The 27,999-nt window shown below is 56.0% G+C and overlaps 2 protein-coding genes and 1 long non-coding RNA gene across 11 annotated transcripts; 1 reads left to right on the forward strand and 2 right to left on the reverse strand.

The window, feature by feature from the left end:
- Positions 1-2: 2 nt before the first annotated feature.
- CRACR2B (calcium release activated channel regulator 2B) lies at positions 3-13,690 on the reverse strand. Of its 9 annotated transcripts, none has more exons than XR_011973249.1 (11): positions 12,431-12,558; positions 8,836-9,067; positions 8,636-8,747; positions 7,768-7,951; positions 5,930-6,076; positions 5,654-5,744; positions 5,335-5,427; positions 1,250-1,437; positions 861-932; positions 382-683; positions 3-173 (listed from the first exon to the last, which is right to left on the reverse strand). XR_011973249.1 is itself a non-coding variant. In XM_072637384.1 (11 exons), the coding sequence occupies exons 2-11, from the start codon at positions 9,043-9,045 to the stop codon at positions 123-125; spliced, it is 1,203 nt and encodes a 400-aa protein (XP_072493485.1). In that variant the 5' UTR covers positions 9,046-9,067; positions 12,431-12,558; the 3' UTR covers positions 3-122. The 9 variants fall into 9 exon arrangements, 8 of the variants coding, with proteins under 8 accessions (XP_072493485.1, XP_072493484.1, XP_072493491.1 ...); XM_072637384.1 differs by having other exon boundaries at positions 629-683; XM_072637383.1 differs by having other exon boundaries at positions 506-683.
- On the forward strand, positions 12,541-19,700 carry LOC140522222 (uncharacterized). Its single transcript, XR_011973250.1, has 2 exons — positions 12,541-12,635; positions 18,952-19,700. It is a non-coding gene; the product is annotated as an uncharacterized lncRNA (long non-coding RNA).
- PNPLA2 (patatin like domain 2, triacylglycerol lipase) lies at positions 15,854-27,998 on the reverse strand. Its single transcript, XM_072637391.1, has 9 exons — positions 27,631-27,998; positions 24,288-24,520; positions 23,974-24,039; positions 23,276-23,485; positions 21,882-21,942; positions 21,435-21,656; positions 18,015-18,147; positions 16,952-17,074; positions 15,854-16,791 (listed from the first exon to the last, which is right to left on the reverse strand). The coding sequence occupies exons 1-9, from the start codon at positions 27,815-27,817 to the stop codon at positions 16,548-16,550; spliced, it is 1,479 nt and encodes a 492-aa protein (XP_072493492.1). The 5' UTR covers positions 27,818-27,998; the 3' UTR covers positions 15,854-16,547.
- Between the last annotated feature and the right edge of the window lies 1 nt (position 27,999).

Genomic DNA, 27,999 nt, shown 5'->3' on the forward strand with positions numbered 1-27,999 from the left:
GATGCATTAGTGGGTATATTTGGGGACAGGTATGCTCTGATGTATCCCACTCAGGACAGGGTGTAGGAAGGGACGATGCCGTTGGGGTTTAATCCTTCATCTTGGCAGTTCAGACCCAGGCCTCATGCAGTTCTGCTTGGGACCAGGAGAGGTGTGGCTTCCTGGGCCAGGAGCTGGGGGGGACAAGAGGTTTCAGCCACATGACTAGAGCCTGAGCCAACTGGGGCTGCCCTAGTCCTTCCTGGCCTGGCCTTACTCTGGTGCCTCATGGCCTCCCCAGTCCCTCCCACACCCCAGGAGCAGGAGCACAAAGGGGAGGGAACAGAATTGTCATTTGCAGCTACTCCCATTAGAGCCGCCATTAAATGGGCCACTTTGGACCTGGTCTTGCAGCAGACGCTGGGCAGCCAGGCCCTTGCAGGGGACCTGGGATGAGATGGAAATCAGTGAAGGGAAGGCGCTCCTGCTGGGGCCTCCAGCTAGCCAGAAGAGGGATGAGGCCTGCCTTAGTCAGGTTCCAGTGTCAAGGGCTGGCCCGATGGGGACAACTGCAGCGGCAGCAGCTAGAGCAGGGGCCCAGGGGGAAGCGGGCAGGTGGAGCTAGAGTCTTCCTCCTCTGCCCACTAACCAGCTTCTTGGCCTCGAAGATGTCTCTCTCATCCCGAAGTCTTCTATTCAGGTCTCTGGTGGGATCAGCATAAGAGAGAGAACAGGGGTGTGACAAGGGGGTAGAGAGATGTGGGTAAAGGGGGAAGTGGAAGCCACTGAGGCTAAAGAGGGAGAGGAGCCAGGAAGACAGAGGGGCACAACGTTTCCAAATGTGGGAGAGGCCGTGAGCCTGGCTTCTGCCCCAAGCTCACCTCAGTAACTCCAGCTGCCGGAGGAGGCTGTGTTTCTCCGTCTGCATGTTTCTGGACACAATGACCACATCCCTGTGGGCCAGGGTAGGATGGGGCAGGGAGATGACTCGGATGTTTCTGACACCCCCCCATCCCCTGTGGCTCATGCTCCGTGATCCCTAGTGGATCCCCAGAGCTCAGGTCATTTCTAGCCCCCTCTCATCCAGAAGGGTAGAGCAGGGTAGATGGTCCTAGGCCCTACCTGGCTTCTTTCCAGGTAGGAGAATGATGGGCAAGGAGAAAGGCAAAGGGAAACTGAGGTATGAAGCCTGCTCTCAGAGTGGGACCCAGGACCCCAGGGCCCCTCCCCAACCCCCACAGCCAGAGTGGGCAACCCCCTGCTGCAGGACCTGTGCTTCTGCTCTTTCTCAGCTTGAGCCTCAGCCTGCAGCCTCAGCAGCTGCTCCCGAGTCACCTCCAGCTGGGCCTGGCTCTGCTCCAGCTGCGTCCGAAGCTCCTCATTCGCCAGCCAGAGCTGGGCATTCTGTACCTGCATCTCTAGCTGCTCTGAGGTCCGCTGCTGCAGCTGCTGCTCTAACTGGGAGAAGGCAGGTAGGAGGGAGGAAGAAAGATAGGTCTGGGTGCTCCCTCAGCAGCCCAGACCCCAAGGGTAAAAGAAAAGAAGGTAGCAGCTCTGCTTGTCTGGCATATGGGGCCGAGGGCTTGCCATTACTATCCCCATTTCACAGATGGACAGCCTGAGGCTGACACACCAGGGAGTATGCTGACACCAAGTCCCACCATCTTTCCCCTTCAGCACATGCCTTTCCAGAGGATGCAGCAAACTAAAAATAGCCAGCTTACTGAGATAGATATCTCCCCTGAGGGCTGTAGCCCAGCCCAGGTGAATGAAAACCCCTGTTTCATCCTAGGCACCCTGCACACAGGAGGACCTGAACAGTTGGGAATGCCTGTCCAACTTCACAGAGCCTTGGGGGGGGTAGAGAGGAGGGTGAGGAAGCACTCAGGGGAGGAGATGCAGGAAGCAGGCAGCACTTGAACAGAAACAAAAATGGAATGGTTGGTAGAATTTGGTATGGTCCACTGAGACAGAAAGAGGCAATGGATGAGGAGCCTGGACAAAGGACCTCCTACCTAGGCCAGGGGCCTGACCTAAAGGGGAGACAGAACTTCAATCTTCTGGGCACGCTGCAGAGCTTTCCCTCTGCCCAAATCAGAGCAAATGATTATTTCTCAATTTGTCTTAATGATAGCTTTGTCTTTCACAGTCAGCAAGGGCTTATTAATGCCTTATACTGTGCTGGGCCCTATGCTAGGTGCCACACACACATCCACATGAGAATGGAGACCATCCACATGAGAATGGAGACCATCCCCATGGGCAGGAGCTTCAGCTGGGGGTGGGGGTGGGACAACAAGGACATATATAAATAGAGAATCAACACAAAGGAAATAAACATAGCACATCTGCTCCAAGGAGGTCCAAACCAGGCACAAAAGGCCCAGCATATGAAGTATTTGCAGCAGCCTTTTTTGTGGTAGCAAAGAAATAGAAACAGAGTGGGTGCCCAAACTGCCAGAATGACCACGCAGTCTCAGGGTATTGTGCAGAAACAAATGACAAAAATGAAGAACTCAGAGAAAGTTCAGAAGGTGCACACGAGCTACACAGATTTCAATAGAAAGAGCCCTCAAAGGAGACCCTTCTGAAAAATTATAAAAACCATCCTCCTTTTCTGGGAAGAGATAATGAAAGGGGACGCCTACGGGGCAGGGGGAGAGCTGTATGCATTGGCCAGTACCATGGGTCAGAGGTTTGTGCTTAATGACTTTTCTTTCTTACAAAGGACAGCTGAAGTATGAGATGGGGGTGGGGGAGGTAACATCCAGGAATGACTGATTTTTTTTAAGAAGGAAGAGAAGGAGAAGGAGGAAAGAAGATGTCAATATGGATACCCAGAGCACTCACCACCTGAATTAGGTTGAAACATGATAAAAAGGTGAGAGGAGGAAAGGCCCTTGATTTGGTTCAGATCTACAGGACACAAGAGCATGGAAGAAGAAAGGAGGAAGAACATGGAAGGGCTTAGGAGAGCTCCAGTCCTGCACAATGAGCTGGGAGGCTGGGTCTGATTTCCCCAGGCATTTCTTTGTGGGAGAATGACTGAGGGCAACCAGAGGCTAGGACTCTTAATTCCACTGCCCACAGAAAAAAAAGAGGGTGATAGAAAGGTCAGGATTCCCTCTTAGGGTGTGGGGAACCAAAACTCTTGATGACCAAGGAACAGCTAAACTTATCAATTTTTTTCTAGCTCCTCTTTTCTCTGCCAAAGAGAATGTTCCTTAGACTAGACCAGGCAGAACAAATGTGATTAATAGGGATGTGGTGATCAGCAAGTGAGGAGAGGAGAATAAGAGAACTCCTAGAGCCTTGGATAGATTCAAATGACCAGATCCAGCATTAAAAGAAGTGGCCAGTAGGAGGGTTGAGCCTCTCCCTCCCCTCCCCTCCCCCCATGGAGAACGGGAGAAGTGTCACAAGACTGGAGAAGAGCAAATATGGTCCTGATTTTCAAAGAGGGGAAAGGTGAGGCTGGGGAGCTTGATTTTGGAATCCTGTCAAGATGCTAGAACGTGTTATTAAAAAGGATGATTAGTGGATATTTCAAAAAGAAGCAACAATCACCAAGAGGTACCCAGGATGGCTTCATGGGGACCAGGTCATGCCAGAATAACTTGGGTCATCCAAATAGTAAAGGACACAACATTGTTGATAGTCTACTTAGAGTCCAGCAAAGCACGTTAACATTTCTCATGATGCTGTGGAGAGAGAGTGGGAGGGATCTGATGAGACAATGGCACAATTATGTGAATCCAGGAAGAGGGCAGATAGCCAGATCCAAGGAGAAAGCTCCAATGGTTCCATGCCATTATGGAAGGTCATCTCTAGGATAGGACATCAGAGAATAAAGGACACTTGGCCTTGTACTTGTGCCAGAAGTTTGAATAAAGAAGCAGATGGCACACTTGTCAAATCTTGAAAGGGCACAAAGCAGGGTTCACCCCAGAGGAGGGCAGTCAAGATCCAAAAGTATATTACAAAAAAATAGCCTTCACTGGTCCTCTTGCTCCCCAAGGACACTCCGTGGGAGTGGAAGAAGATGGTGGGGCATAACTAAACAGAAGTTTGTCTGAAAACAGGGGCTTGAGTACAGAGCGAGTCCAATCTGAGTCAACAGGGCCAAGAACATAATGCCATCTCAGGCGATGTGAAAAAGGGCAGAGCTTCCAGGTCCAGAAACAGGACAATCCTGCTGAGTGAGGCTCCTCTGGAGGATTGTGCTTAGCTCTGTGCCCCCTGTTAAGGCAGGACACAGATGCCCTACAGAGGACCCAGAGGAGAGAACTACGGTGGGTAGAGGCCTAGAGCCCAAGTCACAAGATGGGCTAAAGGAACTGAGCATATTCAGCTGGAGAAGACTCAGGGTAGACACAATAGCCTCCCTCCCCACTTGTTGCCCTCTGTGCTGTCTGTGTCCACGTCTTACAGGACTGCTCCTGATTTACCACCTTTGCATCTTTGCCCAGACAATGGCCTCCTCTCCACATGTTGGACTCCCACTCACCTTTCAGGGTCCACCCCTACTAGAAGTGAGAGTACTGCCCAGTGGGCCCTCCCTAGCCATGCCCCCTACAGGCCATGAACACAATAGGTCCCCTGGAGATTGAGACTTGTCACTTTGTATCACTCCCAGCTTTGGTCTTTTCTACTTTGTTTCTCCACTCTGCCTTCCTGGTGAGGCCAAGCCTGCCACTTTGGGGCTGCCCCGGAGCCCTCAAGGCAGGGACTGAGGGAGGCTGGGCTGGACACAGCTCTCCTGATTCTTCCTGCCCCCTCCACTCTCTCACTATCACAAAAAGAAAAGAACACCTGGAGTCAGAATGCTTGGGTTCAAGCCCAGGCTCCAATACTCAGCAGGGTGACAGGGGTCGGGGGAAAGAGGAGGGGGGCCTGATCTCCTTGAGTCAAGTATGATCTTGGAGGAGGGGGAACCTGAGCTGGGCCCCCAGTGAGGAAGGTGGGGTATCTTGGCCTGCTTAGATGGAGGCCATGGAAGAATGGAAGTGAGCAGAAGAGGCAGCGGGACCAGACCAATCCACAGATTTAAAGAGGGATCTGGAATCTTTTGAAGGGAGCGCTGTCTATCTTGGCTATCGTGGGGAGGGAGTGGGCAGGGCATGTAAGTCGGGGCTCCACCAAAGCCCAGAGGAAGTGGGAGAGGGTTACAAGGTGACCTAGAGGGTATAGATGGATCATCCCCCACAAGAGATTCCAAGCGACTTGTCCATGGAAGGGGGTTCCCAAGCCCTGGGGCGATGGAGAAGGAGAAGTCATCACTTCCAGGTACAAGGCCATGACAGGGAGCCTTAGGAGCCCTGGGCAGGCTCGCCCTTCCCCACAGCTGCCCATCACCTCTCTCTGTCGCCGACTGGCCCGATCCAGCTCATGGTCCCTACTTTGCAGTTCTTGTAGGATATGACTGACCCGGTCTTGACGGGAGGAATCCTGCAGGGGCACCGGGAAATGTCATAAGCCCTCACAGACAGCACAGGCTTGTGTCCCACTTCCCTCCATCCTCCAGGCACCCTGGTTGGCTCCAGGGAAGAGTCCCTGATGTGGGCAAGGCACTGAGTTCCTATTTGGTGGTGTCAGCCTGCTCTTTGACCCACCCCAGCTTCTATAACTGGGTGCCAAGCAGAAGGCTCGGGATGATGGGAGCCCATCTCCAGACCTGATTCTGTAGCCGCTCCCGTTCAGCGCAGATCTGTTGCTCCATTTCCTCGTATAAACAGCGAACTTCCTTTTCATGGTCACTCTCTCGCCTGAGGGACCATCTTGGGTCAGGCCACTTAACTCCAGCAGCTCACTAGAGCCCACAGCCTGACCTACTAGCCTCTGTCACATCCAGCAGCCTGGGCCCAAAAGTCCTTTGTGTGGGCTTCTAGGTGTGTAGAGTTGAGACACACATGCTCACACCCATACCCCAGGCACCCACCCCACCTCTCACCTCCACAGGGCCTGCTCCACGGTCTCTCTGGCCCTCGCTGCCTCCCCCAGGCAGGAGGACACCTGTACCAGGACTTCCTCAAAGCTACCCAGGAGCTCTGGGTGCTCTCGCTGCAGCTGGCCCCACAGGGCCCGCACCTCACACTGCCTGTAGAGATGAGAGCAGGGATCATGGAGAATGCCCTCCCAGGGCTCCCAGACATTTTCCCTCCCTGCCCCCAGGAAGAGGTCCTAGGATTTCAGGCTGGAAATTTGACATTTGACAGCTCCCGTAGGTGAACTGTTTATACCCAGATGGGGATCTCATCCAACCTAGCCCCTCTCCCTGGAAGGTACCTTCCGGGCCACGCAGTGACCCTAGGCCTAAGGGGCCTGCCTAGCATACAGGTGGGAAAGAGGTGTAGCCCTCTAGAGCAGGCCCTGCCACTCTCCCTTCCCGCACCCCAGCTTGACTGTTCTTTGTGCCATCCTGTCAAAATGGACCTCTGGAGCTCCCTCTCCTTGGTCAGTCCTCAAGGGCCAAGCCGAGGAAGGTTGGCTCCCCCTATCCACCAGACTGTCCTGTCTGAAGCACTGGTGGGTTGGGGGATGAATGGTTGGGGCCTCCACCCTGGGACTTCCCTTTAGCAACAGTGGGCACTTAGGGCACCTCCCAGAGTGGAAGGCATGGGTCTGCCCTGGGCACATGGGCAGGATGAGGCATCAGAGGGAGGCTTGGCACCTGGAGCTCCCTAGCTCTGAGAGCTCCTCCCTGACCTGTTCCCTATTTTGGACATCATGCCAAGTGTCTACAGCCTCTCTAAGATGCCACATCCAGCCCTTTGTTGGCACAATCAGCAGAGCAGAGAGGGACCCTCCCCTCCCTAGGCAAGGAGGGTAGCTCCCCAAAGGTCACCTAGGATCACTTCTGCTCTATGCAACCTCCTCCCATCCTTGCCACCCTGATGACTTCTGCTGAGCTTAGGGGCCACTAAGACTCCCAGATCGTTGTTGGAGGCTCTTGAACCAAGTCTCCCCATCTCATGTTTGTGAAAGTGGTCTGGTAAACAAAGGGAAGGACAAAACATGAAGCCTATGATGAAAGTGCATCTTTTTCCTTTTGGCTCAATCCTCTGCCTTGCCAAGATCTTTTTAGATTCTGGCCCCTGTCACCCACCTGATGGTGGGACCTTTATTTCCCATGCCAGTGTGGTAAGCAGGACATCTTAGCCTTCACCCAAGGCACACAGCTCAGGGCCAAGCCCAGAGCCCAGGGGCACTCCACTGGAGATCTTCCTAACTGACATCAACGGCCTGACTCTCTGGAGACTGGTCACTCAGACAAACAGAGCTGTCAAACAGCCTCATCTAGCCCCCATCTCTCCCAGAGCTTTCACCTACACCGCATCACAGAGCAAGCCTCCTCTCTGTTTCCCTACAGAAAAGCCCCCCCCTTATCCCAAGCAAATCCAGGGGCTCTGTGCCCTACTGCCTGTGCCTGTGTGTGTGAGCTCAAGCATCGCAGTGCATGCATGGGGCTTTCTGTGTGTCTGCAATGTGGGCCTTCTCAAAGGCAAACATTGTAGATCATTCCCAGGTACTTCTGCAGAAACCACAGGCATTGCTTTCATGAGCACATGCATGTTTATATGTCCACATGTATGTGCATACACACAGAATGGAAGCAAACTCTCTCAGAGCCTGGACCTCATGGACATGGGGTCGATACCCTGACCACAGTCACTCAACTCCAACCACATGCCCCATGCACGTGCCCCCTCACATGCACCCACTTGAAGCCAGACACACAGACACAGGCTGGGAGAGATAGGGCTAGTCCCTCCCCAGCTGCAGACTCACTCTCTCAGGATATGGGCGGCCCCCAACTGCTCCATGGTGGCCCAGAAACGGTCCTCCTCCACTGCTGCCTCTTCTTCCTCTGATGCTCTGGGCCCTGAAGCATTAGGCCAGCCAGACTCAAAGGTCTCTTCCTTAGGCTCCAAGGAGGGGAAGCCCTTGGGCATGTCCACTCCCCCAAATGTTCCTGCAAAGACAGGGTCCCAGAGCATCACTGGGGCTGGGTCCCCCACTGGTGTGGAAAAGAGATGGCTTCTCAGCCTCCTGATCCCCACCAAACACACCTCCCCAGGCTCCTAATACCAGCTCAGACTCCACCATCCCTGTCGCCTGCTGCCTCCTCACATCCTGCTCCCCCACCCAAGTTTCCTGTTTTTCTGCCCTATTCTCCAGCTAAACTTCTGGGAATAGGAAGGGGTCGGGTTCTTCACCCTGGGGACTGGGTGGATGCCTGGGTGCCCTCCTCACTTTGTTTCGAGAGTAGAGGAGGGCCTGCCCCATGGAGGACCCCCAAGGTTGGAGTGACAAGGTAGAGACTGACGGATCACATGAGCTGTGCAGACACACTGTGTTTGCTGTCTCTTTCTCAGTCAGGCACTGGGAGACACTTAACCCTTCCCTCAGGGGCCTCAGAGCTGCCCAAATCTCAGGCCCTGAGTTATGTCTGGGATGCTCAATGCTCCCAAGCTCCCTGTTTACAGCCCATTTTCCACCCTCCCCCTCATCTGCTCAGCAGGCTCACAGAGGATTGAGTAGGGTCAGGCTTACCCTGCTCTGGAGAGGATGATGCCAGGAATGCAGCATGGCTGTACCTGTGCAGGAGTGCACACATGTGTCTGCGTGCTTACATGCGTGTGAGTAGTTTACTCACCCAAGCCCATGCTGAATTCTCGGGGTGTTAAGAAGCCTGTGTGGCCTTGGTCTAGACTCTCAAATACAGATTCCAGCTGTTCCGGGGTCAGGGGGAGCTCGTTTTGCAGCCTCTGAAGAAGAGGGGCCAGGGTGGTAAGAAAAGGAGGCCAGAAGTGACTACAAGGTTTGGGGAGCTGGGCCTGGGGGCCTGACCCTCACCTGCAGGTCCATTTTGGTGATGAAACCCTTGGCCTCCTTATCACAGAGGAGGAAGAGCTCTCGGGCCTTCGCCAGCATTTCCCCTGAATCTGTCAAGGTCTCCATGTCCCCAGTCAAGCCTGAGGGATTGGGAGCATCCCTGGACAGGCGCCCTTCCTCCTCCTCCTTCTCCTCAGGCCCAGCCCTGGTGGGCTCCCCAGGGCTAGACATGCTGGGACTCCCCTGTCCCCTGCTGTTGGAATCAGAGACAAGTTAGTGCTGCTTTCCTCATCTCATGAAATTGTGCAGACCTTCACCTACATGCTTAACCACACGCACAGATCAGATACACACACACACACACACACATACACTGATGTATCAAAGTCCTTGATGTGACAGGACAGTCTGTTCAGGTCATACCCCATTCATGTCTTCCTCCCCTATCCCTCTCCTTTCTGCCCATCCCAAAGCAATTCAAAGCACACCTGTACCCCTGCTCCCAGCCCCCAGGACATTCCCAATTTCCCCCCTCTGAGTTTCTGTATCCCTGGAGTTGCAGGAACAGTGGGAGGTCATAGGCCACATTACTGGTAACAGATCTGCAAAGGGGGCAGAGATCGAGTGGGCTGGGTCAGTCCAGGCTGACTTCTGGGAGGTTGGGAATGGGTCTTGAACAGGAGTAAATGAAATTTGGAGAAATAGGGAGAGGTCTGAGCAGTCTGAGGTGACTGGGTTAGAAGGGGGAGAAGATCTACGATTCAGAGGAGTGGAAATGAGACAGGGGAGTCTTGAATGGTGAGCTGTTTTTCTTCTGCTCCTCTAAGTAATAGGGAGCCTTTGAAGGTTCTTGAATTAAGAACTGATGTGGTGAGAGCTGGGCTTGGCAGTTGTGGGAGGGGAGAGGCTGGAGGCAAAGGAGACCCTTAGAAGGCTCTCGCAACTGTCCAGGTAGGAGGCGAAGAATCTTGAACTAAGCTGATGGAGAAGCAAAGTCAGAGCTGAGTGAGGGGAATGCAAGCCCAGCCTTGTTGCCTGATCAGAGGCAGGAGGGAGGAAGAAGATGAGCTGTTTGGTCTGGGAAGGCCACCTCCGCTTCTCATCCCTCCTGCTTTGGAGCTGAGGAAGGAAGCTGGGGGGATTGACTCCCAGGACAGCCCCTAATGGGAGACTTAAACCTGCAGATATTTCCAGCAGTGGGAAGCTGGCTGTGGACCAAGAAGAGACCCAAGAGAAGGCAGGCAGGCATCAGGGTCAAAGGCCACATCTGGGGGGCTCAGGTTGGGGAGGAGGCAGAGGGGCAGCAGAAACACCCGGAGAGCTATGAAGACAGGACTGGGCGTGGCTGGGGGGGGCAGCATCTGCCTCTGGACTGACTGTGAACTCTGGGAAGGCACCGGACACACTATTGTTCTGCTTCCTCTCACAGAGACTTTAGGGCCCCGCACACAGCAGGGATCAGTAAATATGTGATGTTGGAAGCAGGAGAGAGGAAAGACGAGATGAAAATAGACAGGAGAAGAAGGGGAGGGGAGAAAGAGAATGGAGAAAAGGGAAGGGGGAAAGGAGGAGAGAAAAGGGGGAGAGGGAGAGAGGGGAAGAGAGGGAGAGGGAGGGGGAGAGAGAGAAAGGAGGGGAAAGGGATAAAAAGAAATAGAGAGGGGAAGAAGACAGTGGGAGAAAGAGAATGGAGAAAAGGGGAGGGGGAGAGGAGGAGAGGAGGAAGGAAAGGAAGGAGGGAGAGAGGGCTGGACCCCTTCACTAAACAGTGTCAAGGAGACAGCCAGGGATCTGGCCTTTCCAAGGGGTCTTTCCCTGGGGTACTTGGAATCTGCCTCACCACAGCACAGATCTGGGCACTCTACACATGCTCCAGAAATTCTGATTGAATGACTGACTGACCAGTGGGTCCTGCTGGCAGGCTTTGAGCAGCGGCTCCCATTCCATTGTCTGGGAGGGTCTGAAACTACTTAGCCCCTCCCTCAAGGTCACTTCAAGTCATCTAAGGAACCCAGGTGTTGCCGCTCCCAGGCCCACTGACCTGGCAAGCTGGCAAGGATGTGGGTCAGTGGTGCAGAATCCCCATTTCCCCCATACATTAAGTGAGGAAAGGGTTAAGGAGACTGGCCAGGGCACCTTGGGCCAACAGGGAGGGGCTGTTCACATGGTGATCTAATCGCTTTAGTACCGGGACCTCCCAGAGAACGGAGAACACTGGGCCCTGCCCTGGAGGAAAGCATGTGCCACCCCCCACCCTCACCCTGGTGGGCATCTGTGCTCCTAAATCCCCTCCCCCCTAGCCCATTCTCATAGTCCTGGAGCCATTTGCAAGGCAAAAAGGGGGCCCCACAGGCAGGAGAGTGGTAGTAACTCTACCTGGCTATTTCCTCCAGCCTCCCCCATTCTGGGTCTTGGGTGAGAGGAGGGGCCGCTGTGACTCACCTCCAGCCTCCTTCCCCAGCTCAAATCTCAGCCCAAAGGCCCAGAGCCTGTGCTGAGTGAGGAGGAGGAGGCAGGAGGGGATCTCAGGGGTCTAGCGCCTGGCAATGCCAACCTCAGCCTTCACAGATCAGGCCTCTAAGCCTGGATCTGGGGGTTGTTCACTGGAAGAGGGTCTCAGCGGATCCTAGAGGCCCAGGATTCTTTGACTCCCCTCCCCACTTCTGCCCAGGCCAATGGTGTGACCCAATTGGTGACTCAATTTCCCACTGTCTTCCAAGTTTCCCTCAGAGCAAGTGAGGGTTCCCTGGAGCAGGTATCTACCTCTTCCTCTCCCAGGGCAGGGTTCCACAGGTGCTTTTCAGCCCCACCCAAGGGCCTCGGTCAGCACCTGTCACTGCATATGGGAGGGGACAGGGGGGAATGAGAGGAAGAGAGAGGGATCCCCTTACTGGCATTCCACAAGGGGGAGGGACAGAGGCCCTAGCCAGGTGGCCGGGCCCCAGAAAAGGACAGGAGTTCAAAAGGGGGAAACTGAGGTAGGGATGAGGTTTCAGTTGTTCTGTCTACTGGCTGCTGCCCAGCCTCAGCCCCTATCCCCTCCCCTCATCTAGATGGACTGGGGGAAGGGTGGAGGAGAGAGGAGATAGGGTGGGAGGTCACCAGAAGGCACCGCTGTGTGCCCAAGCCCAGCTTACCAAGTGTGGGTAGTTTCAGGCCTGGGTGGGCACCAATGGAAGCCAAAAGCTTAGCCTGTCTAGGGGCCTCTGACCGAAATAAAGATCTCCGGCCCGGCCCCTGCCGTGACCCACTGGAATGAGAAGTTGGCCCCGCTCGGGGTGGGGGTTGAGGATGGGGTGTGTGTGGAGGGAGTCGGTGTCTGGCCCAGCGTCCCGCCTCCCTTCCTGTGCCTCTCGCCGGGTCCCTCGCCCCGTGCCCTCCTGCTGCGTCCGTCGGCTACCTCTTTGAACTCCTCGGGGCTAAAGCCCCAGCAGGGTCGGTGGCGGGAGCGGGGCACGGCAGGAGCCGGGAGCCCGGGCCCGGAGGCCAGAGACCCACCAACAGGCCGCAGAGTTTGGGCAGGGTGGGGGGAAGGATGGCGAAGTGGCGGGGCGGAGGGGTGCCCCCTTACCCTGTCACCCTAGGAGTGGGGCCCGCTGCCCTCCTCGGGTCTTACCTGGGAGCCGCGTCCGCACCTGCGGCGGGCTGCCCCGGGCCCCGGGCCGGGAGGGGCGGGCGGGAGGGCGGCGGCGGCGGCTCCTCCCGGAAAGGGGGAGGGGGCAGAGAGGGGCCGGCCCGGCCGCATAACCCCTTTCCCGCCGGGCACCGGCTGGGAGCCCTGGGCGGACACCGAGAAACCCAAGCGATCGAATGAAAGGAAGGTAAGAACCGAGCTCGGCCAGGGCCCCCGCGCGCCCCCCCCCAGCCCTCTCCCCCGCGCCCCTGCGCCCCCTCCCCTGTGGCCCTCCCCTGCGCCCCCTTCCCTGCCCCCCCAGGTGTGCCGCCCGTTGGCATGGCTGGGGGAGGGGCACTGGAGGCCAGGCAGCATGCTGGGGGCACTCCGCTGTCTCTGGGACAGACAAGCCTCCTCCCAAAAGAGAATCCCCGAACCCCTAGCCCTCTGACGGCCGCCCTCAAGAGCTCCTGTCATTGTAGTTGTGGGTGTCCAAGACTTAGCATTTTGTGCTCCCTGGGGGGCCAGGCAGAGGGGATTAGTAAAAGTGAAGGAAGGGGGTTCCAGTGTGCGCCTGTGGGAGCGAATTGTGGGCCTCTGCCCTGACACAGGAGCACACAGCAGCAGGGGCTCCAATCCTAGGGTGGTGGGGCAAGGGGGCACCCATTAGCCCTTGGGAAGGGCCCAGGACCATTGACGTGGCTGTGTGCGTGGGAGTGAGAGAGAGCGCCAAGATGAGCCGCCATGGAGATGGTTGGTGGAGCATATCCATGTATTTCTGTGTGTACTCTGTATGTGAGAGTGCGCAGGCCCTTCTGTTGGCATCTCCTTTATGTTTCAGTTAGGGGCCTCCATTCCTGGGGTTTGCTAAGGGCAGCCTTTTCAGACTGGCTCAGTCCTCCCTCAGTTGGCAGGTGGTATCCTGAGGAGACAGTCTAGGGTCCTGACCCAATCTGGATTCTCCCCCATACCAGAAACCCATGGGTGCTAAGTCTCTGGGGGCTCATTAAAGCCACAGTCAGGAGAAGTGGAGGAGCCCTGGCTGAGCATTCCCCCTTTTGCCCCTTAGCCCTAGTGCCCCCCAGGTCCAGGCCTCTCTGGAGGTCTCAGGAGTCATCCTGGGCAGTGGAAGAGCTGGGGCTTCCCCTGGGAGTGGTCTTCCTCCCTTCCCCCAGCTTCAGTGTCCCCACCTGCAGACCAGGAACACGAGAGGCTGATCCAGAGGATCCAGGCTGATTCTGTCCGCACTGGCCCAGGTCTGATCTGGAGTGTGTGTGGGGAGGGCTCAAATGAATCAGGTCGAACCAGAAAGGGCCAGTGTGGCCAGGTTTGGCCCCTTGCCCCACAGGCACCCGCCTCTAGGGACACACACAAGGAGGCCTGGGACTGGCCCAGCAGGCTCTCCCAGTCTGCAGTCTCTGACACCGTTATTGGTTATTGTAGGAAACTCTCCAAGGCCCTGGGGCCATGGGGTGGGGGGATGTTCCAGCTGCTTCAGATCACCCCTGTGGGTGCCCCCTGCCTTCCAATCCAGGATTCCTCCCTCAGACTGGGGGGGGGGGCCTGCAGAAGGCTTAGCTCTGGGCTGACACTCCCTCTGATTCAGGGCTCAGCTCAGTCTCCCCTGCCTCTGGTGTTCCCAGAAGGGGGTGGAGTAAGGCAGATCTACCCTGGTTGTCCTTACATGAGGCTACCCTGGAGAGCATGGGGTAAGATCCTTTTCCCCTTGCTCCCCCCAACTGACTCTGCTGGGAGGGAGGGAGATCACAGAGCTTCTGGAAGGACCATTCACAAGATACACTGCCTCTGGCTCCTTCATCTTACAGATGAGGAAACTGAGGCCCGGAGAAGTCCACCAAAGTCAGCCAACTGAGCCCTCTGGGGAGTCAGTCTTGGCTTGTTTCTCCAGGACATTTGGGCCTCCCCCAGGCCAGCACTGTCACCCACTGCTGATCTCTAGGTGCCAGAGGGACCTCTGAGCTGGTTAAAGGCCTGAAGAGGCCGTAACAGACATTGTACAGGAGCCAAAGGAGGGAGTGGCACACAGTGCTTTCCTCTTGCATAACGCCATGCTCTTCTATTCCCTTTGAGCCCCCTGCCTTCAGGGCATTGGGGAGACTTGCTCAGATTAGGAGCTCTGCTTCTGGATTGACTGCCCCCCACACTTGATAGGCTTATCCTCCCCACCACCTCCTTCCTGGGGTCTCAGTTCAGCTCCCCCACCTAAATTTGGCCACTCACTTCGACTCTGCCTTGAGCCTTTCCTCTCTTGCCTTGTTCTTGGATGACCCTGATTGTCTGACCCAGATGACTCCAGCGTTCCTCCCTCCTGACTCCAGGAGATTGCCCACTGTCCACTGGGCACTTATAGTTGGCATCTCCAATTCAACCTGTTCCCAAGAGAATTCAGCGTCTTCCGTCCAATACTCTCCAAGGTACCTGGAGTCTTCCCTGTTTCTCATCATTATCTGTAAGCCAATGGGTTGCCAGATCTCCCCAATCCTCCCTCGACCTCCCCTTCTCTCTGCTGATACAGCCTCTCCCCTGGACCAGAACTGGAGCTTCCTCCCTGTTCCTGGCCTGTGGCCTCTTCCCTCTCATCTATCCCTTCCCAAGCAGCCCTTCACTCTACTCAGGCCATCCATGACCTGGACTTTTCTACATGAGACTAGAATGCTGCCCTGGACAGAACCCTGGACTCTCATAGGCGACATCTGGCCAAATGCCCTGGGCATCTCTGCCAGCCCCGTGGTCCACCCCCAGCCCCCCCAAATAAAGCTCTGTGAGGGCAGGGATTCTCTTTTCTTGGTCTTGCATTCCCCAGGGGCAAACACAGTAAACTCGAGATGTTCCAGCTGGCTGGAGTGTTCCAGCTGGCTGGAGTGCTCCAGCTGGTCAGCGTGCCTGGTGAGTCCAACTACCCCATAGCTTTGAGCAGTGGACAGTCTGCCCTGTATTTGGAGCCTGCCTCTTCTAGTCCTTGGTCAGTCTCCTAGCCCTCCCCTTTGAGCTCAAACCTGGTGCTATTGGAACGCCCTCCCCCTTTCCCTCTGTCAGCCTTAACTAGCAGTAATGCCCAAGGGAGTCCCCAGCCTCCCAGAGGGCATGACTTGGGTCTTTGGAATCCAGTGGGCATTTAATGTTTATCGCCGGCCTCAGAATCTGGAGGCATAGGGGAAGGGGGAGGGGGAGGGGTGGACATGATTTGGGGCCATCTTGGCCACCACCTCAGCTGCTGCTGCTGCAAAACTCCAAGTAGAGCTGGGTAGACACTAGGATTCTGAGGCAAGTGGAAACGGGATTCCAAGCTTCAGATCCCTTCCAACCCGAGACACTGAGGGACTTACTTGCCCAAGGGCCAGTAAGGAGTGAAGGCAGGACTGGAGGCCAGGTCCTGCCCTGTGGCCATGAATAAGGAAGCAGGCCTGAATGCCAGTCTTTATTATTACTCTATTGTCACCAAAATAAATAATTCTGCTTACATTCTTCAGTAAAATGCAGGGAGTAGACACAAGCAGGGGGTAATACTGCTCCTGGGGGGTGGCCATGTATTCATCCCAGCCCCCTCCTGGGATCCAGCCACCCTCTCCCATGTTGGGCCAGACACCAGGCACTCTTGCTTCTGCTTACTTGGAGGGCCTAAAGCTCCACAAAGCTGGCTGAGGCCAAGGGGAAAAGGCAAGGATGATAAGGCACAGCCTCATGATTCCTGCCCCCAAACATCAGCCCTCCAATCCTCAGGACCAAAGCCGGGGGACTCAGCCCACTTTGGGCAAGGAATGCTCAGGAACTGAGGCCCTTGGGGGATCCAGAGTCACAGGGAAAGGCCTCGCCCCCCCCCTGGAGTAACCGAGACTGGGAAGGGGAGGGGGAGGGGTCATGCCTGGGCCAGAGCTGCAGGCCCATCCCCACGAGCTTTCAGCCAAGTCTACTCTGTTCATCAACCCTTAACCCCGATGGCCTTGCTACCCACTGGGACCTAGGCCCAGAACACATAATTATTGTCTGGGGCAGACTTAGCTTCCCTCCCTCCCTAAGAGAGACCCAGGCCCTCAGCAAAGGGGGGGCCCTGGGACTGAGTCCAAGTGGGGGAGGGGAGCTGAGGGGAGCACCAGGGCTCTCAGTGGTGGGGGAGGGCAGGGGACCCAGAGGCGGGGGGCTTCATTCGGAGGGCATCTGGGGGAAAGGCCACATTGGTACAAAAGAGACCCAGCAGAAGCTGGCGCTGATACTCCTCCCACTTGGCGACTGCATCCCCCAGGGACAAATTGTTACGCATCCACTGAGGCAAGGCATCCCGATAAAAGGACAAGGGTACCGAGGGCAGAGACTGTGCCCGACGAAGCTCCAAGGGGTCAGTGAACCTGGAAGGCAAGGGCAAGGGCAAGGTCATAGAGGACAGGAGAAGAGGAGAGGGCTGCCCCATGACCCTGGGGGAGGGGAGAAGAGGACAGAGCTTCCCCCTGGCTCCCTCTGAGCTCCCTGGCAGAGACCACCCCCACCCCTCCCATAGCTCCCAGGTACCTGGTACAAAAGTGGCTGCCCAGCTTCCTCTTGGCTCTCATCACCAGGTACTGACAGATGCTTCCAGTCTGCTCCTTCATCCACCGAATGTCCTCTGGGACATCAGGAAGCCACTCCAGCAAGCTGCAGACAGGGAAGGTGGACAGTGGGAAGGAAGGCAGTCCCCCCTGGGCCTCCTCCCCTCCCACAACCCTGCAGAGGGGTATTTGCCCTGCTGGAGCTGTCCAAGGTCCCAGGAATCCACTCTCTAGTTGGCTTCCTCCCCTCTCCTGCCTCAGCCTCCTCTGACATTTTCTTCCTCCGTCATGAGCCCAGCTACTTCTGTGGTTCCCATCCTCCCCTAGCCTGCCCAGATGACTCTGCACCCCCTGCCCTGAGCTCCAGGCCAGCTTCAAGGACTTCCTGAAGATAATCCACTGCCCAGGACAAATTTCAGTTTCTCTTCCTCTCATTCCTGCTAAGAGCACTGATGTCTCACTGACCACTCAGGTTCCTAAAAAAGGAATCATCCAGGACTTTCTCTCCCCCCTTCCCCCGCATCAGATGCTATTTCCTATCAATTCTAGGTCTGTAACATGTCTCCATATCACCACTACCATCCAGCCCTCAGACCCTCTCTCCTGGACAAACAGCTTCCTATGAGGTCAATGGCCTCCCTGCCCCCAGGGGGCTCCATCCACAACACACAGGCCAAACTAATATTCCTCAAATACAACCATGACCCCTTCACTCCCCGCCCCCCAACACCATCCTCCAGGCTTCTCTCTCCTTCACTCACACATGTGCATATTCACAGGCACACATACACGAGCACATACATGCTCCCACATACATTACACACCTCCCTTCCCTGATCCCCAGTGCCATCCCCCACAACCCTTCTGGCCATCTCCTCCAGGAAGCCTGACCTTCCCAGATCACTGGCCCTCCTCCCTGAGCTGTAAGACTGTTTTCTCCCCAGGCAAGGTCAGGCTGATGGAGCCATCAGGGCCTGAGCTGCCTCCTCTCCCCATCTGTCCTCACCAGCTACATCCTGAGCTGAGCAGCAGCTGGGCTCACTCACCGGATGGTGAAGGACACAGCGCTTTCCAGAGGCAGGGTGTACGGTACCATCATGGCAGTGGCTAGTCGGACAGGGAGCATGTTGGAGAGGGTGCTCATTAAGTCTTTGGGCTCCACACAGGCTTCCAGCAGGGCTGCAAGAGTAAAGAGCATGCATGAACATGTGTGTGCACACCTGCTCTCTAAGCCAGGCAAAGAAAGGTAGGCTCACCCATGGAGACTCAGCCCAGGGCCTGGGGGGAGGGATCCCCAGGATCCTGACCAATGGCTACCCTCTGCCTGCTCCTCCACCCCACCTCAGACACACGCACAACATGTGGCCATCAGCCACAATGCAACCACTTCATGTTCGTGAACTCTGAAATCCCCTCACCTGGTCACAATCTCTCTCTCTGCCTTACGATTCTGAACCCCGTCCTCCATCCACACTGTGATCTCCAGGCCATCTCCCTTCCATTCCCCATCTGGACCCATCAGTTGAACCAATTCAACTCTACACTGTCCTCTTCTCTGGAGTCAGTCCCTTAACCCTTTGTTGTATGGGTGATCTTGCCCAGCCAAGCCTCAGACTGAGATGTCTCCCATGAGTCACCTTGTCTCCTACACACACACCTGCTGCTGAACAGGGGGAAGAATCACTGGCTGAGTCCACTCCAGATATAGGGAACACAACCTCCACCAGGCCCTCAGCGTTGCCAGACAATCCTGCTAGACTCCCTTCTCAGTTCACTTTCTCACCTTTCCCAGTGGCTCTTCCACCTTCTCAGCTAAGGTCTGTCTCATATTTGACAGAAAAATCTGTGACTATTCACTGAAAGCTTGTGGCTCGCTGAACAGCGCACTGGGGCTGGAGTCAGGAAGAGCAGAGCTCAAATGCATTAGTAGCAGTGGGTCCATGGGTAAGTCAATTAATGTGTCTGCCTCCGTTTTTTCAACAGTAAAATGGGGACAATTGTTGTTATGTTCATCCTTTGTTGCCATCAGAGAAATGAGGACATGACTTGCACTGGACTTCGTCTTGAGTGAGGGAGGGCTGTGCAGGTCACCAGCCTCACTTCTCCTCCAGAGCCATCTGAATCCAGTGACCAGACATTCCTCAGGATGACTGGAGATGACCTAGGATGCACTGGGAGACCTTGACAAAACAAGGACAATAACAGCACCTACTCTGTAGGGCTACCTTGAGAATATATCTGTGAAGCACTTAGTACAGTGCACACAAAGCAAGTGCTTAAGAAAAACTTGTTCCAAGTTGTAGCTTATGAACTGTGATGGAATGTTACTGTGCTATAAGAAATGGATTTCAGAAAAACTTTGGAAGACTTATATGAACTGATACTGAATGAAGTGTGCAGAACCAAGAGAACACCGTACATGGTAATAGCAACATCGTATTGTATAGCAACTCTGAATGACTTAGCTGTTCTCAGCAATACAATGATCCAAGACAGACTCCTGATGAAATATACACCTCCAGAGAAAGAACTGACAGCATTTTAGTACAGACTGAAGCACACTTTTTTTTCTTTTTTAATTTTCTTGGGGATTTTTTGGTCTCCAGGGAGGAAGGGAGAAAATCGAGAACTTGAAAAACCTTTCAAATGGAGATTTAAAATTGTTTTTACATGTAATTGGAAAAAATGAAATATAAAATTTTAAAATATGAAGTAAATGCTTGTTCTTCCTCCCCTTGTCCTTTGCTCATTTCCCGGGACCCAGATGCCTTCTGTCCCTCTCTCCTTCACCCCAGTCTCACAGGTGGCTTGTATCCTGACCAAGTTTGACCCCTCTTCCTGCTCAATCGATCCCTTTCCATCCCAGCTCCTCCAGCAGACTGCCCCTGCTGCCATCCTCATTCTCTTACTGACCTTCCGTCTCTCCCTGAGCACTGGTTGCTGCCTACTGCATACAAACAAGAGGGACCTGCATCTTCAAAAAACCTTCATTTGAGCCATCCATCATGCTAACTTTTGTCCCATCTCTCTCCTTCCTCTGAAGGCCATCTAACTCAATGCCTACACTTCCTCTCCTCTTCATCTCAACTCCCCAGTCTGGCTTTTGACCTCATCATTCAGCTGAAACTCTTCTTTCCAAAGTCCCCCATGACCTCTTTGTGTCCAAATCCATCCTCACCGGAAGCCTTTTCTCCATCCTCCTCCTCACCCTCTCTGCAGCCTTGGACACTGTTGCCTGCCCTCCCCTCCTGGGTCCTCTCTTCTCTCTAGGTTTTCAGGACCTCGTGCTCCCCTGGGTTCTCCTTCTCTGGCTGCTCCTTCTCTGTCTCCTCTTCTGAATCCTCCTCCACATCATGCCCTCTGACCATGGGTGGCCCTCAGGACTCTTCCTCAGGCTGTCTGCTCTTCGTCCTCTATAATACTTCATGGGGTGATCTCATTGGCTCCCATGGATTCAATGACCATCTCTATGTTGAGAAGTCTCAAATCTGTGTATCCAGCCCTCACATCTCTATCTATATACTAGACATCTCTAACAGGATGAACCACAAACATCTTGAACTAACCATGACCAAAACTTAGCTTGTGCTCTCTCCTCCTCTTCCAAGCTCTCCTCTCCATGACTGTCAGAGTCCTAATGTCCTCCCAGACACCAGGTTCATAGCCTAGGAGCCCTCCTACCCTCCTTACTCCCTCTTCTCAGGGTGGGGTTCAGGGTCTGTTCATTTTATCTGGGCAGCATCTTCCCACTGAGTATTTTTTTCCTCATTGGACTACAAGCTCTTTGAGAACAGGATCTGCCTTTTCCCCCAGTGCTTAGTTAGCACACTGCCTGGTACAGAGTAGGTCCTTAATTAATGTTTCCTGATTGACCCAAGCCTTAGGTCTAATAGGGTCGAGGTTCCTCTCATCTGCCCAGGCCCACACCATTGGCTGTAAAGGAGGCTGGCATCTGGTTCCAGTCATTCCTAGTCAGAATTGCACACAAGCCTCTCCTCCCGCACCTCCAGAGGTACCACCTGCCTTTAGCTCTCATCTTTTTCACACACTTCCTGACATTCAGCCCAAATCTGCATGCTCCTCACCCCCACTTTGCAGAATAAGGCTGACCCCCTTTCACCTTTTCCATGTCTAGAGTTCTCATGTCACAGAGTCACAGACTAGAACAATGGGAAGGCCCCTCTGTGGCCTCAGCCCCAAATCCTATGCCAAAGGAATCTCCACTGTGCCTTCCCTAACCAGTGGTTACCCAGCCTCTAGCTGCCTCAAGCGCTCTAAGCACCTCTCCCAGGGAAGAGGTCTTTCTGGCCTAACTGGCCCCTTTTCAGGGGGCAGCTAGTGACCAGAGGGCTGACCCATGCTCACATCCCTCCTGGACCCTTATCTGGAGCTTTCAGTCTGTGGTCTCTCTCTCCTGGGTCAGGGTCCAGGATCCTTGCCCCTCCGCCAATCCTCAGTGGGGGTACCTTCATTGAGCCTTGCTGGGAGGTGCTCCAGGATATGGTCTTCAGGATGGCCTCTATTCCCCAGGGACAGCTCGCCCTGCCTGGCCTGGGCCCGGACTACTGCCCCCTGAGCCACTGCTGTTTCTTCCTTCTCCCTATCATCTTCTTCTTCCTCCTGCTCTGGGGCTGGGGTCTTCCCAGAAGAGGGCAGTGCCAGCAGCGGGTTGGGACGGTTCAGGAGACCTGGGCAGTTAGGACAAGATCAACTGGGGGATGCACCTCTCCATTTTCCCAGCAGGGGGCAGCAAAGACTTCAATAGAATGCACCACCAGGCCCAGTTTCCCTCACTGCTTTCCACCACTCCCATTGTTTTAGAGCTGGGGGCCCTGCTGCTGCTTCCCTACTTGCTGATCTGCCTAAGGCTCATGCCTCCCCTCCCAGGGGTCTGGGGTGGGGCCTCCACTCACCATTCCTCCGAAGAAAACGAAGGCCATCCTTATATCCCTGTTTGCACATCTCCCTCAGCACCTGAGACAGGGGGATGAACAGGTTGGGGAGGGACTCAAGCTCTGGACTCAAGGGGCTGCTGACTACAGGATAGGCCCAGCTTGCCCAGGTGAGGGACTCTGAGCTGGACCAACAGATCGTGGGACCCCGGGCCTGGAGGCCTCTGGGAAAAGGGCCATCCCATCCATGCTCAGGCAGGCCAGCCAACTCTGGGATTTCAGGGGGAGCTCAAGTCTCTTTTGTGTCCCTGCTTGGATCCCATTCCAAAAATCCCCACCTGTGTTGGACACTGGCCAGGCACCACGTAATCCAATAGCTGGTTCTCAGCCTTCAGCCTCCTTGGCACTACTGCCCCCACAGCCACACCCCACCCCTGATTCTTTCCTTTTTGGCCCCTGTAAGTCGTGTCCCCGTTTGTCCCCCTGCCATGGCTGATCACTCTTTCTTAGCCTTCTGTGCTGGCCCTGAATATCAGAGTAGGGAGTGGGGCTTTCCCAGGCTCTGTACCCCTCTTTCTCCCTTGGTGAGTTCAGTTTCTGCAGATCTCAGGCTCATTTCTGCTCCATGATCACAACCGGCCAGATTCCTGAACCAAAGCCCCACAGCCTGACCCGCTGGCAGTGCCCTCCCTCACACTCCACCTGTCCAACATATCATTCCTCCCCTGGCCTCCAAGGTCGGCCTCCACATCCCATGAGGACAGAAAGAACTCTCCAATCTGACTGCTCCGAGTCACCCTCAGTGGCCCACTCTCTCTCTCCATCCTGACAGCTGCCAAATGCACCGAGTCTCTCCACCATGTTCACTTCTCTGCACCCCCAGGACTGCCTCCCTTGTTCAAGTGGGCATTCCGCATGGAAGGCAAGGCCAACCTCGACTGCGGCCACAGCCTCCAGCCTGCCTCGCCAGGCTCCTGTCCAACTGCTCTGCCTCAAGAGCAGACCCATCCCAGCCAGAAGTGACCCAAAGCTCCTTGACCTCAGCCTGTCCTCTAGGTCTTCGCCTGCCCTCCCAGACTTTGCTCCTAGGACAATGATGCTTCCCCCTCCTTGCGCCTCCCTGATCCTTAAGCCACCTCTAGGGTCAGCTCTGATGCTGCAGTCTCCAATGAAAGCTAGATGGTGCCACTAGGCTGGGTATCTGGGAAGATCTCAGCCCCTTCCTAGCTGTGTGATCCTGGGCAAGTTCCCTTCTCTCATCCCTTTCTCATCTGCAAAATGGGGATAATCACAGTGCCTCCCCCTGGTGGTGGCTGTGAGGATCGCAATTCCAAAGCGCTTGGTGCATGCCAAGCCCTGGGCTTCATCAATGCTTATCCCCTGTGCCCCACCTTCCCAGCTGATGGGGCCCTCACCAGTGGTTCTGGGGGGAAGAGAGCCTTGGAGAGCCGGTAGAGGTTTCTAAGGTTGAACTGGATGCTGGTGTTGGTGACGCGAAGCTCGTGGATGTTGGTGGAGCTATCCTGGGGGCAGATGTCACTCTCCCCTGAGAAGGGGGACACCGTGATGGTATTCTTCAGCTCATAGAGAGGCAGATTGTCTGAAATGCCGCCATCCACATAGCGCTGTGGGCCGCAAGCACAGAGATGTTTGTCAGTGCCCCCATCTCCCAAAGGGCCTGCCCATCCCCTGAGCCCACGCCCTCTTCCAAGAACAGGAGAGACTGGCTGGGGGTGGGGACGGGGGGTGGTGGCACCACTTTGGGACCTACTTCATGTAACCATGCCCTCTCCTGGCCTCTCCAGGGCTATTATTAACCACTCCTGACTGGTGCCAGCTCCAAGCTGTCACCTTTTACCCACTGGGCCAGACCAGACCCTCTGCCCGCTCACCCCAGGCTCAAGAGCTGCGGCAACTGCTGCAGTCAGACAGGCCAGGCCCCTCCTTCCCCAAAGGAGGCCTCCCAATTGTGTAACTGGGGGAAGGGGGGGCCCCAGGGAGCATTCTTCCCCAAACTCCATCCTTACTAGCTCAGTGAGGTCTGTGGTAAGAATGAATGTCCCCACTCCCTCCCACTGCCCTGCCAAGCAAAGAAGGAAGGCATGGCACTCACCACACCCTGCAGAGTTGGTGGGATGAGCCCACAGTACACGGGAATGAAGGTACTGCAGACGTTGGCCTGGGAGACAGAGACAGGAATGAGGGCCTGAGACAGGCCAAGCCCTACCATGGCATTCCCTGGGAGGGCACATGGGTATACAGATGTACATCACCCCCCAACTTGTAGGAGACATGCATGCTCTCCCCAACCCTAATTACTGTCCCATGTACACACTCACATATTCACACCCTCACTCTCACATTCACACACACACTGACACATACGTTCACACACACACTCACACACACTCTCTCAAATACACACACCTGGACAAGCTCCTCCTTAGAGTTGAAATGGGACAGGAGCACGTTCTCGCCATCGGACACACGGGTCAGGGAGATGCCCAGGCGCCCATTGGCATGTTCGTGAGCATCGTCTGGCAGGATCTTCAGGAGGCACCCACGAATGATCTTCACCAGGTTGAAAGAAGGGTGCAGAGGCCCCAAAAATCGCTTCCTCGCTTCCTTGGACACCTCAATGATGTTGGCACCAGCCTCACCTGGCATGAGATGAGGAGGTCAGAGGGCAATGCCCCAAGGCCTTGGACTCTCCACACATCCTGCCCCTCTCTGGCCTCAGCTCACTCACCTCCAAAATGAGGGTAACCCTAACTTCTCTTTGTGTACTTTCATGTATGATGGGCTGGCTAAAGAGCCTCAGATGCAGGAGACCTGAACCCTTTCCTGGTGAGAGGGAGGCCCAAGAAGAGCCACCCCCCCACCTCCACCCCTACCCCCCCGCCCCAGTGTGAATGAGAGATTGTCTGTCCTGCCTGGGCTCACCCCTGCCCCCTACCCAAGCACCTTCATAGGAGGGCTCAGGAGCAGAGGCCTGGCCTGTCCCAGGGGTTTTGTAGCCACTAGATGGTCTGGCCCAGGAAGCCCCAGTCCTGGCTACTGTGGGAGCAGAGCTCAGGCCAAGGCAGATACTGGGGCAGGGGGAGGCATCTGCTAGCAGGACCTCCAGGGAGGGAAGAAGGAGCCCCAGCTAACTTCTGGTCTGCCGCACAGGACCTGAGGGCCAGGGCTCTCCCAGGAGCTGGGGCCAGGAGCCCATCTACCCACCACATGCCTGGACCAGAGCCAGGGTGTGGGCATTACATGCCCTCTAGGGCCTGCTACTTACTGCCTAGATAGGTGACCTTGGACACTTCCCTGAAAATGGAACTAGCAGAACACACCTTCTCTGTTTCTTCCTTTGTTTCTCCTTTCTTTCCTCTCCTCTCCTTCTCTCTCTCTCTTTTTCTCTTTTCCTCCCGCCCCCCTTTCCCCACTCTGGCCTCACGTCATCCATCTCTAAAAGGAGAGGGATCCACAGGATCCCTTCAAAGCCCTCCTTGGGCTCTCAGTCTGACTGAGTCTCACTGAGGCCAGGGTCTATGGACCAGGCACTCCCAGGCCAGAATTCACCTGGACAGGACCCAAAAGGAATGAGGGGAAGGAGCGGAGAGACTCCAGGCCCCACCCTCTCACAAGGGAAAGGCTCCAGTCAGCATCATCCTCCCAGGGTGGGCATGAAGGATCAGCCTCAGGATATCCCCCCAGGGGCACTGGCACAAACCAGGACCTGGTCTCCTGCCTTCAGAACCCAATCACTGGAGAAACTGGAGGTGGCATCACTTCACACAACCCCCCTCAACAAACAATACGGAGGAGGAATTGGAGAAGTGCAACTGGACTGAGGATGAGAGTCTCCCCTCCTTCCTAAGGAGGCTGGGAAACAGAGCCCTAGATCACAGTGGATAGAACACTGGCCCTGGAGTCAGAAGGACCTGAATTCAAATCCAGCCTCAAACATGTACTAGTTGTGTGACCCTGAGCAGGTCACCCAACCTGGATTGCCTGCCCCCCACAAAAACCATTTGTACTCTCACCCAGAATGGGCAGTGCTGAGCCCAAGCCCTATTCAGCCTGCTGACCTTGGCATTCCAACTGGAATAGATTGGGGGAGGATTCCTACTACACCTCAAGTCCTATTTTTGAGTGCCAGTATCAGCCCCATTTTGCAAATGAAAAAACTGAGGCTGAGAGCAGAAGACCATGCCCAGAATCACAAAGGGAAGCTTGAGGATGGAGCCCCTGGCAGGGCTGAACAACCACAGGACACCCCCACCTCCCACCCCGCTCTCTATCAGGTAGGCTGGGGTCTGGGAAGGGGTCCTCTCAGGACCCAGGGCCCCCTTCCTCTCTCTCTCTGTTGGCCAGCCTCCCTCTGAGCTGAGGGGACCCTCTGTGGGAGATGGGAAAGTCAGGCTCTCCACTTCCAAGACTCCGGAACTGAATTGGGCAGAGGCAAAGGTCACCAGACTGAGAACAGAGGTGACCAGAACAGCTGGGGCCCTACCCTGATTTGAAGAATCAGGCAGATGCTGGCCCCCTGTGTATACACACACACATACACACACACACACACAGGGAAAAGGGGAATCATGGGTTTGGCTGGACCCTTCAACCCTTCCCACTTATGTCAGGGGCAGGTCTCAGGAAAACAGCTTGCTCATCGTCCCGTGGACACAGGGGGCCACAGGACAGGATTCTTTGGCCCCCAGTCCTGAGGAACCAGGACAGACGACAGAGACTGCCAGACTTCCTAACAGCTCCAACCTCTGGGGGTTAGTGAGGCAGAGCCAGCCTGGGCCCCGTCCAAGTTCCAAAATCCCACCACTCTGCTGCAGGGCTTACAAGGCAGTGAGGGGGAAGAGAAATGGGGGAGGGGACCTGCATTTTCTGCCTTTCCATCTCCTGACATCTGCCTGAGAGTTCAAGGGTGAGTTATCCTGAGCCTGCCTCAGTTTCCTAAACTGTGAAAGTAGCCCCCGCCACATAAGGCGACCTGTGGTTGTGACCAAGTTCTCACTGGTTTTGCAAGGCCCAGTGCAGAAGCCAAGCTCATCCGTGTACCGAAGCGGTCCAACTGACACCAACAAAGGCAGAGCCTTGAATGAATGGGGCCTGACCATGCCAGCCAGAAGCGGGGTAGAGGGCCCTCCGGCCTGGGTTTTAAAGGCAACGGCCCAAACTCAAGAACTTCTAGGAAGCCTCTCTGGAAGAAAGGCCAGCCATCTGTGGCTGAGCCCCCGAGCGGGTGGCATCACCTTCCTCTGCCTCGTCCTCGGACAGTCCCCAAACAGCCCAGAATGGGGCATGGGGGAGGTGCCCCCAAAGCAGGTTTCAGCGGCCTCTTGCCTCAGGACGGTAAACTTCGAGGTCCCAGAAGGTTGATGGGCGGAGAAGAAGGGACCGAGTGACCCAGGGAGGACCCGGGGGCTGGGAGCGTCCCAGGCACGGACCCAAACGGAGGGCTCGGCGTTGCTGGGGCCGAGGTCCGTCTGGGCAGTCTGGCTGCCTCCAGCCGACGCGACCCTCCTCCTGCCCCCAGCCCAGCCCAGCCCAGCCCAGCCCAGCCCAGCCCAGCCCTTCTCCTGCCCCCAGCCCAGCCCAGCCCAGCCCAGCCCAGCCCAGCCCAGCCCAGCCCTTCTCCCCTGCCCCGCCCCCATCGGGCCCGTCCCAACCAGGCTCCGCCCGCACCCGCCGAGGAAAACAAGCCGGGCCCCGCCTCCCCGCGGGCCCCTCGCCATTGGCCGACGCCCGGTGCCAGCCGGCTCCTCACCCAGGCAGGCGCCGGTGACCAGCGCGGTGGCGGTCAGCGCGCCGGCGGACGCGCCGTAGATGCGGCGGGCATTGGCCACCAGGAAGGGCGCGTGTTCGCGGAGGCAGCTGGCCACGCCGATGTGGTAGACGCCCAGGAAGCCGCAGCCCGCGAACGAGATGTTCCACGCAGTCTCCTTGGGAAACATCGCGCGGGGGCCCGGGGGCCCGAGGAGGCCCGGGGCCCGGGCCACCCGCGGGGCTGGGCTTGGCGTCGGTCGGGCGCTGGACAGCTCCGTGGGGCGCCGGGCTCTCGGCCTCGACGTCCAGGGCCCGGAGGAGACGGACACCACTGTGCCGGCTGCGCGGAGGAGGCGGTGTTATGAGAGTG

Source organism: Notamacropus eugenii, chromosome 2, assembly GCF_028372415.1.
Source record: "Notamacropus eugenii isolate mMacEug1 chromosome 2, mMacEug1.pri_v2, whole genome shotgun sequence".
Taxonomy (NCBI): domain Eukaryota; kingdom Metazoa; phylum Chordata; class Mammalia; order Diprotodontia; family Macropodidae; genus Notamacropus; species Notamacropus eugenii.

Excerpts from the sequence above, each read along its gene's own strand:
- CRACR2B (XM_072637386.1), bottom strand. The coding sequence starts at position 11,711 with ATGCCAGTAAGGGGATCCCTCTCTCTTCCTCTCATTCCCCCCTGTCCC. Across the intron at positions 6,077-7,767 it reads GCCGCCCATATCCTGAGAGA|GCAGTGTGAGGTGCGGGCCC; the intron begins GTGAGTCTGCAG and ends TCATCTCTACAG. Across the intron at positions 1,438-5,653 it reads GGGAGCGGCTACAGAATCAG|TTAGAGCAGCAGCTGCAGCA; the intron begins GTCTGGAGATGG and ends GCCTTCTCCCAG.
- PNPLA2 (XM_072637391.1), bottom strand. The coding sequence starts at position 27,817 with ATGTTTCCCAAGGAGACTGCGTGGAACATCTCGTTCGCGGGCTGCGGC. Across the intron at positions 23,486-23,973 it reads CACCAACTCTGCAGGGTGTG|CGCTATGTGGATGGCGGCAT; the intron begins GTGAGTGCCATG and ends TGCGGCCCACAG. Across the intron at positions 16,792-16,951 it reads GGCAGCCACTTTTGTACCAG|GTTCACTGACCCCTTGGAGC; the intron begins GTACCTGGGAGC and ends CTTGCCTTCCAG.